Source organism: Pelodiscus sinensis, chromosome 2, assembly GCF_052426305.1.
Source record: "Pelodiscus sinensis isolate ZL-2025 chromosome 2, ASM5242630v1, whole genome shotgun sequence".
NCBI lineage: Eukaryota > Metazoa > Chordata > Testudines > Trionychidae > Pelodiscus > Pelodiscus sinensis.
Genome location: NC_143053.1, coordinates 21,193,864 through 21,215,016, shown reverse-complemented (window position 1 = coordinate 21,215,016; position 21,153 = coordinate 21,193,864). Strand labels below are relative to the sequence as shown.

Below are 21,153 nucleotides of genomic sequence, written 5' to 3'. Positions count from 1 at the left end.
CTAGTTCGAACTAGGAGTGTAGTGTAGACATACCCTTGCTGACTTAATACCATCAGTAGAGTAGCAGTAGTAGGAAAAATAAAGTCCTGTAGATTCACATTAATAAAACAAAAAACAGGACTATGTAGCACTTTAAAGACTAACAAGATGGTTTATTAGGTGATGAGCTTTCGTGGGCCAGACCCATTTCTTCAGATCAAATAGTGGAAGAAAATTGTCACAACCATATATACCAAAGGATACAATTAAATTGTATCCTTTGGTATATAAGGTTATGACAATTTTCTTCCACTATTTGATCTGAGGAAGTGGGTCTGGCCCACGAAAGCTCATCACCTAATAAACCATCTTGTTAGACTTTAAAGTGCTACATAGTCCTGTTTTTGTTCCAGCTACACCAGACTAACACGGCTACATTTCTATCATTAATAAAACATGAAGTGATGATGCAGAAAAATTGCACAGTGTGGTATTATGCTAATGACATATGTTTAATTCTTGTACAGCAGGGGTGGATAATAATTTTTGATGTGGGGCCACTCCAAGAAAGTGGTTGAGGGCCTCAGTCTTCCATTATATGAATGAATGAGGTGCGAGGGGCTGGGATGGAGATTGGGTGCAGAAGGGATCTTGGGGTAAGGGATAGGGGTGTGGGATCTAGGAAGGAGTTTGGGTAAAGGAGGGGATTGGGTGAAGGGCAGGGAACTGGGGAAACAGCAGGACCTGGGAGGGGAGTGTGACCTGGAGTTAGGGGTAAAGGGGCTTGGGTTGTGACCTAGGACAGGGGATTGGGGGTGCAGTGTCTGGGAGAGGGTTGTAACCTGGGGCAGGAGGGAAGGATGAGGTGCAGGGTATGGAAGGAAGTTGTAACCTAGGGCAGGCATGCAGGAAGGGATGTGGGGATGTGGGCTGTGACCAGGAATAGCAGTTTGGGATGCAAAGTCTGGGAGGGGGTTGTAACCTGAGAAGGGGTGTAGGATGGGATGCAGTGTCCATGAAGATGTATGGAGGCTAAAGTAGGGATTCAGAAGATTTGGGCTGCATGGACTAGGGGGCAGAGGATTTGGAAAGGGAGGGTCTGGGGTAGCAGAGGCAGGCTCTGGCTGAGAGACCTTACCTGGGCAGCACCCAACCAGCAGGTTCCTTAACCAGGGTCCCTGCCTTCCACACCCCTGTACTACTCACAACAGCTACAAGGGACATGTTTGCTGCTGTGAGCTTGTAGGGAGGGGCACTTCGCATGCTGCCTGTCTTGCAAACAGGCAGCTGCTATTGGCCAGAAACTAGCCAATGGGAGCTACTGGGGGAGGGAGCAGAGTGAGAAGCTTCTGCTTCTTCCCCTTGGGCTCTCAACATTTACAGAAACATAAGGCCCTGCAGCTGGATTTACTGAGTGCTGAGCAGTGTGGGTCAGGCTAGGAGCCAGCTGAGGCTCTTGTGGGCCAGATCCAGCAGCTTGGCAGGCTGAATCCAGCCTGCAGATCATATTTTGCCCAGTCCTGTTGTACATTTAAGAAAGGCTAAAATTCAAAAGGTGGCACAAACTGGATTCCAAGGTCTGGATCTTCACTACTGAATTTCCTAACTCTCATTCACTCCCAGGGCAGCTCTTCTGATGCTAGTGGTGGTGGAACCTGTGCTGCAGACAGGGCTCAGATGGCTCTGCTGTTTTTATTATTCTCCCTATTGGGGAGGCCCCTACAGCTGAGGCCTGTTTGCACTGTAATGTCCCCCACTGCTCCCACTGGCTTATGCTTCTTTCAGGCTAGAAAGTTTGCTAATGCAGACAAGGCCTAAGGGCCTAGTTCTTGCCTTACACCAATTTTATTTTGGTGTAACTTCATTTCGTGGCATGGAGCTTGTCTTCATTACACTGGGGTAAGTGAGATCAGAATCAGGCTGAATGTTTACATCCAGAATTTTTCATCAACTTTTCATATACCTGTTCTTATGAAGGCATTGGCAGCAACTCATATTTGTGCATGACAAATACATTGTGACTGCAAATGGTGCCCCCATTGTAGACATCTAGCTATCTAATTTGCACCCATATGCTTTCAATTAGCAAACACAAAGCCATCTGTCTGGATATGTAACATTTTACATCAGAAAAAAAAAGGTGGGTGCAAATATCTGACCTGTTTGTGGAAAGTCTTTGCAGTCAAACATATGCACAGTTTGGCTATGTCTACACTCGTGGCTTCTTGCTCCAGTATGGCCGTTCTTGCGCAAGAATCCACAGAGCGTCTACACTGCCAGCCTGCTCTTGCGCAAGGAAATTTACAGTACGGCGTGGTAAGAGAGAGCTTCTTGCGCAAGAGCTATGCTCTTTTTTAACAGGTGTAAGCCCTCTTGCGCAGGAGCTCTTGCGTAAGAGGGCAGTGTGGATGCTTGGCAGGGATTTCTTGCTCAAGAAAGCCCTATGGCTAAAATGGCCATCAGAGCTTACTTGCTCAAGAGAGCGTCCACACTGCCATGGGAGCTCTTGCGCAAAAGCACAGCGTGCACATGGCAGTGGGGACATTTTCTTGTGCAAGATTTCTTGCACAAGAACCCTTGCGCAAGATGTTCTTGCGCAAGAAGCCGCGAGTGTAGACATAGCCTTTGAGTTTTCTGTGGAATCAAGTTTTACTTATAGGGTGGGAATTCTCCAGTGGTGCTGATGATGGGATGTGAGGTTCAGGAATAGGGCAGATATCCCAAGGAAATCAGGTATGCAGAACTGTCTGTTCTGCGCTCCAGATGAAGGGAATCTTTCCTGCATTCTTGGCCATCCAGAAGGGAACAGTTTGCCCTCGGTCCCATGTTTGAGAGGGAATCCAAGCTGAGTTGTGTTGCACCCTGGTGCACAGAGAGTTGCTGCACCATTCAGATTTGGCCCACCTACCCATCCAGTGACAAAGGAGCAGACAGGCCCATCCTGAGTGGTACTGCATCCTGCTTTGGCTGCTTGGAATGTTGGGAGGGATTTGTTAGGGCAGATGGATCCAGGACTGCATGGATCTGCTCTCTGGTCCCTTGAAAACTGGGAATGCAAAAAGCAATATTACAGCCAGAAATTGTGGTAAAGTAGCTGGAACTGCCCTGCTGTCATTCTCAGACCTGGGGGGAGGGAGGGATTCCTGTCCCGTAGGCCCTCTCCAGTACCCATTGAACCCAGGTTATGCCTCATGCTAATTTAATTCCTCCTTTTAAAAGTAAACTAAATTAATCCTGCAAATAAATACATTGATATAGGTCACAAGTGATGCATAAGGCCTTGTGCTATCCCTCAGCATAGGGATGGATTTCACCTAACAGGAGACAACTGCACTATATTACCACTTTTCATTAGAAGCAGAGTTTTAATTAAAAAGGCCATCTGGATGTGCACAATTTTGCATAGCAGACATACCACTCTGAATGCACAGAGAGGAGTTGAGCTGGTACATTGAAGACTTATACATCGTACTAAACTCTACTAGTTCTGTGCAAGGATTCCCAAGCTAGCATGAGTCCCAATTCAAAATGTGGACCTTCACAAAATACTTAGGAGAAACCTAATAAGGAAACTCCCACAGTACTTATTGCAGATAGATCATTATGCTCTGTGCTAACATTGACTAACAGAAAAGCAGAGATGCTTTCAAGTGTCAGTAAATATACTAGACTGGAAACCTGTGCTGAGCAATTATTTTTATTTAGACTGTGTAATAGAAGTGACAAGGCTTGCTAGAGGACTTTGTTACAGGCAGTATCATTCTCCAGAATCTAGTCTAGCCTCAAGGCCTAGAGCTGCTGGTCTTTCATTTTAGGGGCGAACAACAGTGAAAAAAAACTGTGCTGATCCTGTGTGGCATGAACAGATTGTCTTCAAGGAAATGTTCCCCCCGCTGTGTCGAAGAGTCAAAATCCAGGTGTGGGATGAAGGCAGCATGAATGATGTGGCCTTAGCCACACACTTCATAGACCTGAAGAAAATTTCAAATGAACAAGATGGAGTTAAAGGTAAAGGGGAAGACATGTTATAAAAACTCCCCTGTGCTTGTAGGATGAAATTCACCAGAGTGAGTACCGGTTCAGTCCCACTTAAGCGTTTCAAAGGGATGTAGTGAAGGCTGGGTAAGGCCTTTTGTTGGTTCTATGAAAAATCCTCCTACTTTATACAGAATTGAGTCTTTTTGTGTGTTTAATGGAATGGTGTTGTTTCCTTTGTTATAAATTCTCCTAAATAGCATCATTTTGATCAGTGACAAAAAGGATTCTTGTCATCATCTGCTACCATGTGGTATTTCTAATTCAGTTAGGGTCAAGTTATATGAATGCAGGGCTGATGCCAGTGGCACTTGCTTTGCCAGACAAACAAGCATGAATCATTTTTCAGGGGCCTTCTGTTTCTGATCCACTTAGGGGCAACTATTTGTTCCTTAGTTACTCCGCAAGAGAAAAGTAAACCATTTTAAAATGTCATAGAGCTAAATCCTCTCCCCAGTTCCCAGTCCACGTGGCGGGATGAGCACTGGAACTCCTTGGGGTCCAAAGACAGGCAACTCTCCTCTGCCCCTTCCCCCCCCCCCCCCCACATCCTAGTCTCAATCTGCAGAGGATGAGGGGAGATGCTCCTTCATTTCCAAGGCTCTGGCACCTTCCCATTCCATAGGAGGAACTGCTGGAGGAGGCTCATTGTGGCAGATGGTCTGTTTCATGCTGCACCACCTCATTTCCTAGCTGACAGTACATAGGTTTTCCCTGGGGAGCAGTGTTTTGTATTGTATTGGGGTGTGCACCATGCAGCCTGCCCAAATGCCCTCATACAGCTGGAGGAACAGCAGCACCCATAGAAGTAGGGCCAGATTGAGCCCCTTACTGAGTAAAGCTCTCAAAGAACAGAGTTCTGCAAACAGAATGTGCGTGAGAGTGAGAGCTTGTCATGCAAATGCTGTGAAATATGCACCATCTCCAGGGTTCTTGCCTACCTTTGGACCAGCTTGGATCAATCTCTATGGCTCACCTAGGAACCACAGCCTAATGGACGACCACCAGGAGCTCAATGAAGGTTTTGGGGAAGGTGTCTCCTTCAGAGGCCGCCTGCTTATTGAAATTGCAGTGGAGATACTTTCAGGGGGAGCCCACGAATCTAAATTTTCAAAGATCATCAAAGACATAAAGTTACCTTCCAAAGACAAAGACCCCAAAGCATCTAAAGGAAAAGAGAAAACAGACAAAGCAGCAGAAGATGGGAAATCGTCTCCTCCTTCAGACAAAGCAAACTCCACCGAGGCAGAAGTTGAGCCCTTCGATGTGCCTGCTGAGGTTAGTTTAAAATTTAGAGATTGATTGACATTTGTTTCAAAGTAGGTAGCTAACTGACAAAGTCAGACCCCCACTCATGCACATGGGACTGTAACATGGATGTGAATCACCACAGGTGCAGTGGGTTCATATGCCCACATTCAGTTACAGGGTTTGTCAGGTGAATGATATATGTCATTACTATTATATACCTTATATAGTAAGGGAATCATTATTTACTATCAGTAGTGTACTTGTGCCCTGATCTGGGCTTGCCACACATAGGCCATGTCTTCACTACATGAAAGATCGATGCTGCCATGGGTTGATCTTCCAGGGTTTGATTTAGCGGGTCTAGTGAAGACCTGCTAAAGTGAACTCAGAGGGCACCCCCATCAGTGGCAGTAGTCCTGCTCCTCATGAGGAGTAAGGGAAGCTGACAGGAGTGTTTTCTCCCATTGGCCTCCTGCTGTGTGGATGGTGCGCAATCTCAGTTTAAGATATGTCAACTCCAGCTACGTAAGTAATGTATCTGGAGTTGCATATCTTAATTTGACCTTACGCTGGGGTGTAGAACAGGCCATACAGACTCACTCCAATACCGGCGTATTGTGGGGTTTCTTGTGCCTTCTTCTGAGGCATCTGTTGTTGGCAACAGTTGGAGACAAGATCCAGGATAAGGGTCTGACCCAGTATGGCAATTCTTTAGTCCTTTCCCTGAAGTGTTCACAATATAATGTTGAGGGTCTTTATTTCAGCACCCACTCTGGTTGTCATCACAAGTCATCCACATTTAAAAATTAGATCCCTCATTCTCTCTTGAAAATAAACTGTTTCCAAATCAGGGGTAAATCCCCAGTAGTGGCTTTACTGTAAGTTTGAGTATTCAAAGGCCTTCATAGAAATAATGAAATCAAGGGTTCAAACATACTAAATGTTTAAAATCCATGATATTCTATTGATAGGTGTGCTGGGCTTCACATTAATCAGACGTGGGTAAAGAGCCCAAGAGCAGAACTGTATTGATGGCAAATATACAGTTCTTCTGACCCAGTGCAGAGGGGAGGCCCCATGGGCAGGTGTGCGAGCCCATACTCACCCTGCAGCAGTAACTTCTATCTCATGGGCATTGTGACTGGCATATGGAGCTGCAGCACCACTCAATGGAAGGGCAGCCAGGCCAAACCTCAGTGGTGCTGTGTTTCTGCACAGGAGTTTGCAATGCCACACACTTAGATTTGGCATGGCTCCCCCTCTGCCATGATAGAGGACCAGCCAGGTCAAACTTGAGTGGTGCTGGTAACCTGTGTGCTGGGTTGCAATGCTCAGAGCACTGGGCCAACCCCCACAGAATAGGAACTGCTTGCTCTGGGGTGAGTGTGGGGCTGGCTTACTCTCCAGCCATCCCCTTCCCTCTCCTCCACACCAGGCTGAATTAGGGTCTTGATGCTGGGCCAGAAGGTGCTGCTGCAGGTGGTTGGTGCCCCTTCAGCAGTTTACTCTAGTGCACTCATTCAATTGGAAGGGTCTATCCACCCTCTGGTGGATACCTTTAATGGGCCCCTGAGCATGGTGGACAAAAGGCTCTATTGTGCCAGAAAATTTTGTGCTAAGAAGGAGTGGAACCATGGCCCTCTCTTAGGTCCAGGGCTCTCAGCATTTCCTTCCTTTAGGAACCTCTCCCTTTATGGGAACTCAGGATGGAGAATGCAGTTTGCAGACTGCCTCCACAGTGAGGGCCACCTTCCCTGAACTACGGCTAAATTGTGAGCTGGCATAAATGGAGATAGCTCCATTGCTTCCAGTGGAATTTCACCTCTTTATGACAGCAGAGAATTTGACTCAAAGCCAATAAGGCCGCTGTCCTCTCCTTCTTCAAGTCCCTCCTTGAGGCCCACTTCTGCTGCAATACCTACAAGAAACTGACAACTAATAATAGAGCCAGTGGGCGTTGTTGGGATTGATAGACACTGTCTAACCAGTAGTCGTTGGGATTGATAGACACTGTCTAACCAGTAGTAGTGCCATTAAAGTCACTATTCTGAATGCAGTGGAAGTGTGAGGAGACACAGTCCGACTGCATGTTGTGCCCCTCTTTCTTAACCTTCATCTGGCTTCTCTTCTGGAATTGTGAGCTCTTTGGAGCAGGGATCGCAACTTACCATGGGCAAGATACTCAGCTGCTATAAATTGGCATATCCCCATTAACTTCACATATGTTAGGCTGGTTTACATTAGTTGGGGCTCAGCCCCTTTCTGTTTTAAAAGTGCCTAGTGCAGTGTGAGAGGAAGGATGGTCCAGTGGCTAGGGGGCTAGAGTGGACTTGGAAATATAGGTTCAACTTCCTACTCTACTAGCGTGACCTTGGGTAAGTCACTTAAGTCAGGTCCTCAAAGATATTTAGGCATCTAACTCCCATTGACTATCATGGGGTTTTAATGGGCGTTTGGCACTTAAATAACTTTGAGTGTTTATAATTCAGTTCTCCATCTGCTAATGAGGATAATGGTGTGCTTTGAGGATAAATACATTAAAGACTGTGAAGTGCTCAAATAGCAAAGTAATGGGGATATAGACATATCTTCTGTGGGTAAATAGACACTATTGTAATGCCAATTAATAGGATTTAATATCAGGATTTATTATCAGGAGGATAATTGCTAGCAACTGATATCTGACTCTCAATTTCAGAACAGATAAAATTCAGTAACACATATTTCTTGATATTCTTTCCTTGTCGACATTCAAAAAGATTTCCTGCTGCCATAGACAAAATCATTCTGTTGCACACCTGTAAAAGGGATCTCAAGAATGCTGGAGATTGCAAATAAACTGAAAAGTGATAAACATATTATGAGATGTGTCTGCAATTGGGGGTAAATCAACTTGCCTCATATTCTGACATTACTGCTGGAGCACAACACCAAGAACATACTGAGCTCTCAAAATTCATTGCTTTTGTAAATGGTCATAGAAGAGTGTGGCACAGCTTCCAAAACCTGGTTTCCCTTGTTGCCATATATTTCATGTGAATGTTGAAAAAAATCATGTAACAGAGAAATCTGAACTTCATCTGCAATGCATTCTCGTTGATAGTTTTATTATGACATGCTGATATTTCTTTCAATTTAGAACTATCCCTTGCAGCAGTACAATGCATACGTATTTCAAGACATATATGCCTTGGGCGATACTATACCAAGAGTGGTTCATTCCTTTGATAAAAGCAGGCAGCAAGGATTAAAATACACATGGTTTCTTTCAGTCATTGCCCCATTATTCTTTCTGTTAGGAGACTCACTTTGCCAAATTGTGCTCAGATTTTCACTCACTAAATCAGCATGCACGCAGTGAAAGAAAATCCCTGGGGTCTGAGCCAAAGCCAATTGAGTAAGAAGACTCTCATGGTTTACAGTGGGTGGCTCTGGTACTATGTGGAGGTGAGAACTTCCTGGGAAGATGCTGAGGACCCTTTAAATCCCATTGACTTCAGAATGCTTGACCTGAGCATCTCCTAGGCTAATGCCATTCTGGAGTGCCTTACCAGGAGTGTTGTTTGTAAAATGAGGGAGGTAATTGTCCTTCTGTACTCAGCACTGATGACGTCTAAGCTGGAGGGCTGTGCCCGGTTCTGAGCACCACACCTAGGACAGATGCAGACAAATTGGAAAGAGACCAAAGGAGGCCCATGAATAATAAAAGGTTTTAAAAACTTGATCTGTGAAGAAAGGTTTGCAAAACTGGGTTTTAGTCTTGAGAAAAGAAGACAGAGGAGGACCTGATAATAATATTCAACTTTGGTTAGAGGTGTTGTAAAGAGAACATGTTGTCCTGGCCTAGAGAAGGTAGGACAAGAAATAATGGGCTTAATCTGCAGTAAGAGCAATTTAGGTTAGGTATGAGAAAAAAACATGTTACTATGAAGATAGATAAGCATTGAAATATGCTTCCAAGAGAGGCTGTAGAATCCCCATCACTGGATGTTTTTAAGAACAGTTTGGACAGACACCTGTCAGGGAAGGTCTAGGGGATTTAATTGGTCCTTAAGGAGCTGGACTTGGTGGCTTCTTGGGCTCCCTTCTAGCCCCATCATGAAGTGACTCTGAGGATGGGTAAAACAGATGTGACAGCTCTAGGGTTGGAATTCATTAGAATGCTACATAGTTTACTACAGCATTGCTTGGAAGATATATTGCCACACTAAGTTTAATATGACTTATTTCAAGGCAGTGAAATTTCACTGTTGATTCCAAACAAAAACAGTGCCCTGGAATTGTTAGAGACAGATAGCTCGAATGATTGCATTGCAGTAAGTGAATGTGCTAAAACCATTCACAGAGACTTCTGTGCAATGCTTAATTTGTAATGAAAGAGGAGCCATGACTCAAGCAATTAGGTGCTGAGGCTCAAGCAATTTTTTTTTTAAGTTTCATTCCTAATGTGACAAGGCCAGAGGTTCAGGGCTATGAACTGCCAAAGCTGAGAGGTGGAAAAAACTAAGCACTGCTTCTGTGCACTAAAAACAAACAAACAAAAAAATAAAAAGTAAAGCCAATGTAATTTTCTCCCCACAGGTCCACAAAGAGGAATCTGAGGAATTCCTTCTGTTTGGGGCATTTTTTGAAGCCACGATGATTGACAGGAAGGTTGGAGATAAACCAATAAGCTTTGAGGTTTCTGTCGGTAAGGACATGTAAAACACTTCTCCCGTGGGTGGCAGGTATATTAGCCCAGAGGAGACGCTGCATCTCCTGGCACTGCTGTGGCCGTGAAACTCCCTGTTGCCAGGCTTTGGGGGGAAGCTTTTGTTTTATTATGCCCCATTTGGGTTCTGCAGTGGCTGAGGAGGCAGTATGTGCTATTGTGCTTCCTGGGTTCATTAGTAATCTTCCTGGACTCAGAAGGAAGCTTAGTAGCAGATACCACTGCTCTGCTGCCCCAGAACCTGCTTGGGGCATAGCAAAAATTTCTTCCAGAAAGAGTCCAAGATGCTTATCCCTGCAGCAGCTTGGTGTCTGGAGAGATGTGGCAAGGCTGGCTCGGGGCTCCTTTGGACAAATGAGGGAAGGCACTCAGACCCCCAGTCAGCCCGATGCGCCTCCAGCTGAAGAGGCAGGGGGCATACAGGGCTCCTCTGGGTGTGGCCCATGCTTCCAGCCATGCGGGTGGTGGGGGCATTCAGGGGAAGTGGCAGAGCTGGGGGCTAGCCTCCCCAAAGGGAGGCTTCACCCACCATCCATGGCTTCTTCAGAGGCGTTAAGTCTTAGTGCATTGAGGTGACTATATTATTGAAGGATGCATGTCAAAAAGCTCAGGGCTGACTGCAGAGGAGTACCTATACATTGCAATTCATTTCTGAGCCTCGTGGCTCATTTGGATGTCATTTTCCTAGTGTTTCAAGTGAATCAGAGAACACCGAGCCTTTGTTGTTTTCAGTCACACTTGGATTCCATAGGCCCAAATCTTCTCAGCTAGCACCATCTAGTGTAGTAGGCTATAGTCCTGGGTATCTCTGTGAGAGGGATGAATCACAAAGACTGTTCATCCTGGCCCACAAATCGCTCAGCAGCAGCTATTGCCCATGACTCTAATGGATCCTTTCTGCAGGGGCTCTGGCCCCCAGCCCTAAAAATGCCTGGCCTTTCCTGCATGCTGCAGTGCAGAATACAGAGAAAATGAAAGATCTGTTTGTAAATATTAGCTGAACATTTCCATGCCCCAGAAACATCAGTTCCAGGGGGAAGCCTGGATCGAACTTAGTTTCACCTGAAGGACTTTGCCCATCCTCTTTTGGTTTACTTTCCTCAGGAGGTCTCTGTGCACAGTGAGAGTCCCATATTTTCCTTGTGCTCACTCATGTGCCTGGATATGTGTTCCTTCAGAAGAAAGTGAGTGCAGGGAGGGACCTCGCAGGCAAACAAAGCAATGTGCAGTATTGACTTATGCTGACATTCAGAGGAGAAATAAGCCAAAATTAACAGCAAGCTCATTTGTGAACTTGTGCAATAAGGGCCAAAGATCAGTTCACATTAAGAATGGAAACTGGCAGTGAGCCTGGAGCTGAACACTCGTTCTGGTGCCCTTGTTCAACTTTGTGTCTGCTTGGAATTGGGATCCAAATGTGGCTAAACCAAAATGTATAATGGAGCCTGATTCTATTCCCTACCCTGTTAACCTTATTGTGTATCCCTAGGTAACTTTGGAAATGTTATTGATGGAGTGTCACCGGAAGCTGGTGGTAAAAAGAAGGGACATGAGGGAGAAGAGGAAGAACATGCCCCATTGCTGCATGAAGGGGAGAGTGAAGCATCACATGACATTACATTACCAATGATATCCACCACCCACCCTGAGAAGCCAGTCCTCACAGAAGGAAACCGGTAGAACATTTGAACTCCATGACCTTAATGTATAGCTTTCTAGTTTTTGCCCTGTAACACGAGGGTGTAGGTTTTTGATTTAACAATTGCCAGCAGCATTGAACATGGTGTGTGGAGTTTGTTTTAAAGAGAACAGCCTATTGTAGAACATGCTAAAAGATAACTTACCAGTATAAATCAGAAGAGCCTTATTAAAGTCAATAGATCTGTCCTGGTTACACCAGCTGAGGATCTTGGTTCAAATGGGGGGTGGTCTCTGAATTTTGGTGCCTTTAACAGGGGTATATTACAGTGCCACATTCTAGAGGCTGAGAAGGAAGAGTAACTTTTTCAATTCAACTCAGTACAAAGTTAGGCCCAAAATCCAATACCCTTAATGACAGTGAGTTGTCTCTTACTCTGTAAGCAGCTCCACTGAAATTAGTGATACTACATGAAGAGCAGGTTATTATTCAAGTGAACAAGGGTATCAGAATCTGGTCCTTATTTTGTAGATAATCAGATTTCATTCCAAAACATTTCTATATCTAGAAAATACAGTTACAGAGTTAAGTAACAAATAGTCATATAGGTAGGGGAAAACAGAAGAACCAGACCATAAAGAAAAGATGGAGAGTTGTTGGACTTGTGAAAGTACCAGAGTCTGTCTGTCTCTCTTTGTATGTCTCTCTCTCTCAGGGTACGTCTAAACTACATGCCTCTGGCAACAGAGGCATGTAGATTAGGGTACCGGACATAGTAAAATGAAGCGGCGATTTAAATAATCGCCGCTTCATTTAAATTTACATGGCTGCCGCGCTGAGCCGACAAACAGCTGATTAGCTGTTTGTCGGCTCAGCGCGATAGTCTGGACGCGCGGGTGTCGACATCAAAGGTATTTGTCGACCACCCAGGCATGCCTCATACCTGGGTGGTCGACAAATACCTTTGATGTCGACACCCGCGCGTCCAGACTATCGCGCTGAGCCGACAAACAGCTGATTAGTTGTTTGTCGGCTCAGCGCGGCAGCCATGTAAATTTAAATGAAGCGGCGATTATTTAAATCGCCGCTTCATTTTACTATGTCCGGTACCCTAATCTACATGCCTCTGTCGCCAGAGGCATGTAGTCTAGACGTACCCTCACTCTCTCACACACACACACAGATTTATTTAAGCATTTAATTTCCTGTCAAAGATATCAATAAAAACACAGTCTACTTTTGTCGTCTTGGTAGATAGAATTATCCGTAACATTATTGAATGCTAATAAGAAGTAGGCTTGTAGGCTTTATGGCTCTGCCAGTGGGGGTTACAGATATTGGGGCATTCTAGGGATTTTGGAACTGGATCTCAGTTTTGGTTTCTGAACCTGCACAAAGTTCAGAATTATTTGGATTCGATCTTTCCTGACAGTAAATCATTCAATTAAATTCAGCAATGGCTAGTGAAACATAGAAGAAATGAAAGACTTTGTAAGAATTTATAAGACATGCACCCCTTCCCCCAGCTGTGCCCTCTGCAGCAGCCAGATGCTTCTACCCTGTTCCCAAGCTGCTGCGGTGAGAGAGGGCTAGGGTTGTCCTCTCTTCCTGGGGCAGCCTGCACTGAACCCCTCATCCCCAGTCCCACCCTAGAACAATGATTTAACTGAAGGAAAATAAGACTGATTTGAGTTAGGACCCGAGCAATGCTGCGTTAATCTTCTAGTATAATATAAAAGCATATAGAAAGACAAACTAGCCATGAAAAAAATCACTGTTGCGCTTCTCATAGTGAGATTAATGATAGGATGCCAAGCATTGCTCTTTTAAGACTACCGTGTTCTCTGTCACAATAGAGTCAAATTGCCCCCTCTGCAAAAACTAAAATGGAAAAGTACCACCAAATGCCAAGTATCAGAGGAGTAGCCGTGTTAGTCTGAATCTGCAAAAGTGGCGAGGAGTCCTGTGGCGCCTTATAGACTAACTGAAGTGTTGGAGCATAAGCTTTCGTGGGCAAAGACCCACTTCATCAGATGCATGACCAAATGCCAAGAAGCACTGGAAATCATAATTCAATGAGTTCCATTAATATAATTCCCTGGGGAATGAGTGTGGAGATGGATTTTTCTTTCCCCCAGTAACATGAGAGTGGTCTTTTGTAACCTTATTCTGTTGAAAAGTTCCCAATTAACATTAATTTGCTAAAGATAAGGGTGCAATAAAACAAAGCTTAGTTTTCATGTTCGAATCTCTAGGTCAATTACAGAAAATTTATTTAGTAGCAGACTACTAGGTGACACTCTGAATGATACAGCCCGACTATATTAAACAAGAAAAAAAAAAGCTAAGTAAATAGGTATATAGTTACTACATAAAAACACTATTATACTCACACTCACAGATGAAATGATGTATCAATGGGTGGTCAGACCACTAACAGCAAGGTGAAGTACAGCCATGTAATCCTGGGACCCAAGGATTTGGCCTGTTATTTACATAAACTGCTCATAGTGTTTAATGTATTTCACAGGAACTATTACTACTTGCAATATAATGAGAAGAAGCCCTGTGTCTGTATAAAGAGCTACTGGGGAGATCAGACCTTCCGGTTGTACTTGTCCAATGTCCTAGAGAAAATGGCAGATCTGTTGGTAAGCCTGGTACTACATATTGTCAGAATTTATTTAAAATGTATCTGTCAAAATCTCTCTTGATGGAAAATTGTGGTGTGACTAAATAAAAACCTCTGTGGAAAGTATCTGCTTTCTTTGCAAATTGTCAATTTCTGCCCCACCCCCACTCCAAACCAAACGCATTTCAAATTTTCTGCTTTCCATCCTAGTTCGACAAATTTGACTTAAAAAGCAACTTGCCTAAGACAAACATCTTGGTAATAGCAGACCTATATACATGTAGGAATTCAGGAAACCAAAAATCTCGTAATCTAGCCACTAGGGAATACACTCCACTTGGTTACAGTTACAAATAAGTTAAAGACGATGACCCTTAAATTGTCACATTTAAGTGTTGGGAAGACTGTAGAAAGGCCCAAACAGAATCACACGCTTGTGGTCTTTCCTTTGCATGCTCCAAGCTTAATGGTATGTTGAAGATCAGACTGATCATGTTGCAAGACCTTATCTTCCTCTGACTAGCTAGACTCTGAATAAGCAATGTACAAATTATTACACTGGCAGACTGACTGTTCTTTGTACAACTGGGTATTTTTTACATCTTGTTTATAGGAAGAAGGATTAGAGGAAGTAAAAGATTTAATCAAGGTTTCAGAAACTGCAGCAGAAGAGAAAATGAAAACCACTCTAAATGCCTTTATCAATCAATGCAGGTAACCTGATTTACTAGAGGAGCATGAAATGTACTTTATAAACTAGTAGCAATTTCCAGGCTATGCACCCACAAGTTGTCACAATGCATGGAAAATACAGTGAGCTTAATTTGCAGTACTTAGTATTCTGCTGAAAAAGTAAGGGATCCTACAACCTCTGTCTCCTATTTTATGCAATAAAATTTTATTTAATTTCCAGGACTTGTTTTTGATCTGTAAATTACTGGATTCAGTCTTAGATTGGACTCTCAAAATAAAACATTTATGTGAGAGTAATTGAGAAGCAATAAGGTGCAAGAAAGACACATTATAAAAATCATGCAGAATCAAAATGAATACCAAGGATCTTCTTGCATAGGCCCTGTGCAAGATGGAAGGCTTGGACCCAAAATAGAGGCAAAGTCCAGCAGTGACTTAATTTACATCTGATCATTACTGTACAGATTATATGTACTTCTCAATGCTCTCTAATATTGGTGGTGCCCTCAACATTTATATTCAACTGACAATTTCAGCATCACCATCTTCTGCTTCATGCACTGTGCTAGATAATAAATTCTCTCGCAGGCTGTATTATCAGCCCACATAACAATATAACCTAAATCATAACAAATGCTTCTATATTCCTATGCCCTGATCACAGAGCCTTCATTGTTAATGCTGAAAAGAAGCCCAAAGGGACAAACCAGACAACTTTGGACACAAAGAGACTCATGATGTGCAGGCTAGAACTGGTATGAAAGGATTTTTCTTTAAATACTGTCACAATACATAATGAGTTAATTTTAAACATAAATCCTGTGCATGTAGTAATACGGATTTGGTTTCTCAGTGCCAGAGTGCTTAATAATGCATGTGAAAATAGCTTCTAAGAGTTTTTAAAGGCTGTGTATAAGCAGAACATTTTAAGATACTTTAAAGTAATTTGAACATACCATTTTCAGTATATAACATGAAATAAACAATTACAACAGACAGCTTTGTTCTCCCTCACATCTACCCTGATTTTACAATAATGTATCTCCCAACAGTTCAGTGAAGTTAATCCTGATTTACACTGGGTACGTCTAGACTACAAGCGTCTTTTGAAAGAGATCATCTAGACAGCAACAACACTTTTGAAAAAGCAATCTGCTGTTACGAAAGAGAGCACCCAGGCTATCTGAACCCTCTCTTTCAGAAAAGCCCTGTTTGTGTTCAAGATCGCCTTTTTTTGAAAGAGCTCTTTCAAAAAAGGCATTCTTCCTCATAAAATGAGGTTTACTGTTGTCAAAAAGATCGCCGCATTCTTTCAATTTAATTTTGAAAGAACACGACAGCAGTCTAGACGCAGGTGAAGTTAAAAAAAAAAGCCACTTTTTTCGAAAAAAAAAATCAGAACAAAACAAAACCCCGTAGTCTAGATATAGCCACTGTAAAATGCTGATTTAAACCAGGCCTGACTGCTTTGCTGGATGTGGGCCTAAATGATAGAAGAATCATATCTATAATATTTTTGTTATTTTTACATATTTCTGCTGATATAGCAATACATATAGGCTATCTCCAGACTGCATCCCTCTGTCGGCAGAGGAATACAAATCAAGCACTTTGAAAGTGCAAATGAGCCTGAGATTTAAATATCCCAGGCTTCATTTGCATACTCACGTTTGGGCACTATGCCAATCACGCGCCCTTTAGAAAGTGAAAGTAAAGTCTAGCCACGGCTCTGTCGACAACGGGGAGCTTTTTTGATAGATCCTGTACTCCTCAAAAAAGGACACACCCATTTGTAAATAAATAAAAGTTTAGACACGCCCATTTGTAAATAAATGTGTGTATTTTAAAATATTCTTTATATTATTGTTCAATGTTAATAATACTAATCTGATTTTGATTCTCACTAAGCCCCATTTACACAGCTCTGGCACAGTTCCATCCATATGAAGATCCCTTTACACTGTGAGAGTGGCATATAAATATCTTACTGTAAATGAGAATCTGGCCCAGAATATGCAAAAGAGAATGAACTATCCATACATTTTTGTGTATCTCCCTACATTATATGTACATATCTCTCTGTGTTAGCGAACATATACGGACCATATTAATATAGTGTCTGAGTGCTAGATAATCTCTACGTTATGTCTCTTTGCAACAGCTCTGTGAGGTAGGGAAATACTATTACCCCATGTTACAAATAGGGAACTGAAGCACAGATCCATTGGGGAGCTAGGACAGAGTAGTGTATTGCCAAAAGTTACACAGAAAGCCAGTAGCAGAGCAAGGAATTGAACCTAAATTTTCTAAGGCCTCAGGGACTAACATAATCTGTGGACTACCCTTTCTCAGGATCAGAGGAACCATTTTTTAATATATACACATAAGGGACTGATTCAGAGTTTGGATGAGTACTAGCAATTTTCAGTGAAATTACGATTACCTTTTAGAAATAGGATCACATTCATATAATAAAATATCATTATTATATAGTAAATATATAGAAGGATTTTTACATATCCTAATAGGCCCACATTTCTACTATACTTTGGTTGCACAGTAAATGTATGTATTATTTTTATGCGTTGTTTGCAGAACAGTATTGAGTAGAGTTCTCCATCAGGAACAATACCCCTTTGTGCTAGGAGCAGTAAACACAAATTTCTGGGGATTTCTTCATGGTGTGGAGAAAAAGCACATTTTGTATAGCTGGACTCGTCCTCTGCAAATTAATTTAGCCTCTGCTTTGACATTTGGGAAGAAAATTTTCAGAGTGAACCTGAGTAACTACTTTCCCTACAGTGGCCAGTTGGATCATTTGAAATATGTTTTTCATCAACTCAGAAGTATAGATTAAATACTTATTGTCTATTCCCGTTCTAGGAAGCAATGTCCTCGGATGCCAAAGGAATTGTTCAGAATCAGAAAAAGGTTATGTCAGTCGATGAACTGATGCGTGAAACACAGAACTTTGTAGAGAAAATTCGATTCTTGGTTGATGAGGTAAATTGCCATTGACACGGGACTTTACCTAGCCACCATGTATAATGCTTTAGCTAAGATGAATACACCTGAATAATATGGTACATCTAATCCTCAGTTAGATCACTAGACTTGACTATCTGCTGATCCCCACTGCTCTATATCTCTTCATGTACAGCCCTTAGCATGGGAAATGCCCTGGGAAATTGGGCTATTCCCAGAGCACTGTGACAGGAACAAACTGGATACGCTGTGTGTGCATTTGCCTAAATAAAGAATGTTAGGCCTCCATGGTGAGATTTCATCTGAAAGTAAACAAGGAATCTAGAGTATAAGAAGCACCTGAATGAAAGGTGCAGGATGGAGTAGAATTCAGGATACCCCATAGGTCACCTTGCTGTAGGGTGACCAGTGACCAGCAAGGGTGCTAAGGTCAGCTTCTTGCCTGTCCTGGCACTGCAGACCGTGCTGTGCTCCAGAAGCAGCCAGCAGCAGGTCCAGCCCCTAGGCGGGGAAATGGGAGCACGGGGTTCTGCGTACTGCCCCTCCCCTGAGCATCGGCTCTGCACTTCCATTGCCCAGTTCCCACAGGGTGGTGCCTGTGGGCAAGAGCAGCACGCAGAGCCAGACTTGCTGCTGGCCACTTCTGAGGTGCAGTATGGTCTGTGGTGGAAGCCTGCCTTAGCACCCCCTGCTGCACCACTGACTGAGAGCTGCCAGAGGTAAGCCTGCGCCCCACCCTCATTCCTCAATCCCCTGCCCCAGCCTTGAGCTCTGAAACCCGTTGCCCCCTCCTGCATCTCCAATCCGTCATCCCTCAATAAGAATCAATGTTCAAAATTTGCACTAGATTTCTAGTTTGAATTCCTGTATCTTCTATTTCCCTCCACTGCGGCTTGTTCTGCCTTTATCTGCTACCTTAGAGATCCTTTAATGTGTGATCTTTTCCCCCTGTGTAGACCCTTATAGCCCACATTCAAGTAACCTACTAACCCTCTCTTTGATTGTTTGAACAAAGTGAGCACCTTAAAAGATTAAAGCTGAAAACTTTAAAAGGAACAAACTCTGGCTGTGCTCAGGCATTGAGGGTTGGGCAGATTTTATATATCTCACAATCTGGTTATGGATTTTTAGGTGTGAATTGATAGATTAACTAGTTTATAGTGTGAGGCTGTCTCTTCTTGGGAAAAGTTGGCTTTGTTATGTCAGATTGTTGAATGAAGCTCTTGTTAGATGATGTTTAATAAAACTTAATAATGGTTGCTCATAAAAAAGAACATTTGTTAATGCAGCTCAAGTGTTCAAAGCATGTAAGTTCTGTTCCCTCTCATGTTAATAGCCACAGCATACTGTGCCTGATGTGTTCATCTGGATGCTCAGCAACAACAAAAGAGTCGCATATGCAAGAATTCCAGCAAAAAACATATTCTATTCCCCTGTGAATGAACAAAGAGGCAAAAACTGTGGGAAGATTAAAACTCATTTCCTGAAAGTAAGTCTGGGACATTTTGATCATTTACAACCATGTTTGTATCAGATAACTCCAAGGAGACCATTCTTATCCATGTTTCACTCAGCCCACACACATCTACTTTAAATGTATGCAGAGTGAAATTATGCAGGAGGGGACTTCATTTGAGATCCCAGACTTTTGAAATCTGATTTTCAATGAACTTGTGGCTTTATCTACATGATTTAGGTCAGTATTTCTCAACCAGTGGGTCACAACCTCTATGGAATCACAAAAGGGAATTTGAGGGAGGTCAAAAGTTTTGAAACCTTTATTGCAATCTAAAGTAAATGAAATATCACTGCTCAGCTTCCTGTACAGTTTCAGCCTTCAAGGTCAAGTAGGCTTCAACTCTGTTAAATTCTCAAAATATACAATAAGTTATATCGGCTTATGATTGCTGTCATGGATGCATTTTTACTCACAGAACAATTTTGTCTTAGAAAAAGGGGTCACCAAACTGAATAAATTGAAAAATTGAGAAAGTTATCTACATTATCTATTTTATCTATATTCCCCACCGATGGGTAAGTGTTTCATCCCCTGGCTTCTCTACATACACAAACAAATAGATGTAAATAGGTGGAACATCACTAAACCTTTCTTCTCTGAAAAATACATTATCAAGTAGCATTTGAAAAAAAGGAAAATGCCAAGAGCGACATTCACTGTGTTCAGACAACAGGAAGCACAGAGATTCAGATGTAATCAAAACATTGCTGTTTACAATTCCAATTTAAAATGTGTGTGAGAGAGATATGTTGGTAGTTTATCACTGATGATGGTGACGATATTGTTGCACTTCTCATCTATGGCTACATTTATGACTCTGAAGTCTGAACCCTAATGCATTGAGTCAGCCACATGGAGGCCATGAGAAGTCCATATCTAGGATGCAGCTCTGTGAGGCTTTTCACCTGCATCGTGGAGACAGTTTTGCTGATCTTGTTCAAACCCATCAAATCCAACATTTAGTGGTTGGAACCATGTAACTAAAACTTAGCTGACCAACAGATAGAGGTATCCAACCTTCTGCTAATCATCAAGAATAATATATTGTGCACACAATTTACTGCATGCAATAATATTTTGGTGCATTTCATCTTATAGTACTTTTTGAAGAGCCTTTTTGAATTTGTTTACACTTTGCTTTAGGTCTAACATAATGTTCTATTTTGTTTTAATTAAGTAAAACTCATTTTACAAATAGTCATTTCAAACAAAATGAAAGTGCCATTATGGTGCTCTGGTGAAGCACTTCTATTTATCAATCATATTAACCTCAAAGGCACAGTACAAGTAATTCTCTTTTCACTTGAAAGCAAATTACAATTAGGAAACACAACATTTTGGATAACCTTGAGAAGGGGATGTTTTCTCTTTGTTTAAAATACAAAGGCTATTGCTTACCTGACACACTGCTTAATTGGCATCTTTTTATTTCTCCTAGTATATCAATCATCAGTTGTTAATGTCTGTCAAGAAAACATTGCAGCGTAGTGTCTGTCTCATCACTTTTATGTCATGAATTGCCTTAGGAATAAGCAGCGTAAAAAAGCTGAATGAAGCAGAGCGTGATAGAAATAAAAAAGGAAAAATATTGTATAAAGTATCAAAAATGTAACCTTTTGTGTTTGAAAAAGTTTCAGCAAATGTTTTCTGACTTTCCCTATGAAGTAATATTGTCTTATTTAGAAGCAACCATAATACAGTAGGAAAAT

At 42.5% G+C, this 21,153-nt stretch overlaps 1 protein-coding gene across 1 annotated transcript in view; it reads left to right on the top strand.

Annotated features, from left to right (window-relative positions):
• Positions 1-21,153, top strand: part of FER1L6 (fer-1 like family member 6) — a 92,785-nt gene that overhangs the window by 21,504 nt on the left and 50,128 nt on the right. Inside the window, exons 10-18 of the mRNA XM_006137479.5 lie at positions 3,795-3,987; positions 4,943-5,292; positions 9,847-9,955; positions 11,466-11,652; positions 14,146-14,266; positions 14,861-14,961; positions 15,605-15,695; positions 17,824-17,943; positions 19,262-19,414. Coding sequence (XP_006137541.5) covers positions 3,795-3,987; positions 4,943-5,292; positions 9,847-9,955; positions 11,466-11,652; positions 14,146-14,266; positions 14,861-14,961; positions 15,605-15,695; positions 17,824-17,943; positions 19,262-19,414 — 1,425 coding nt within the window. The remainder of the gene's footprint in view (positions 1-3,794; positions 3,988-4,942; positions 5,293-9,846; positions 9,956-11,465; positions 11,653-14,145; positions 14,267-14,860; positions 14,962-15,604; positions 15,696-17,823; positions 17,944-19,261; positions 19,415-21,153) is intronic.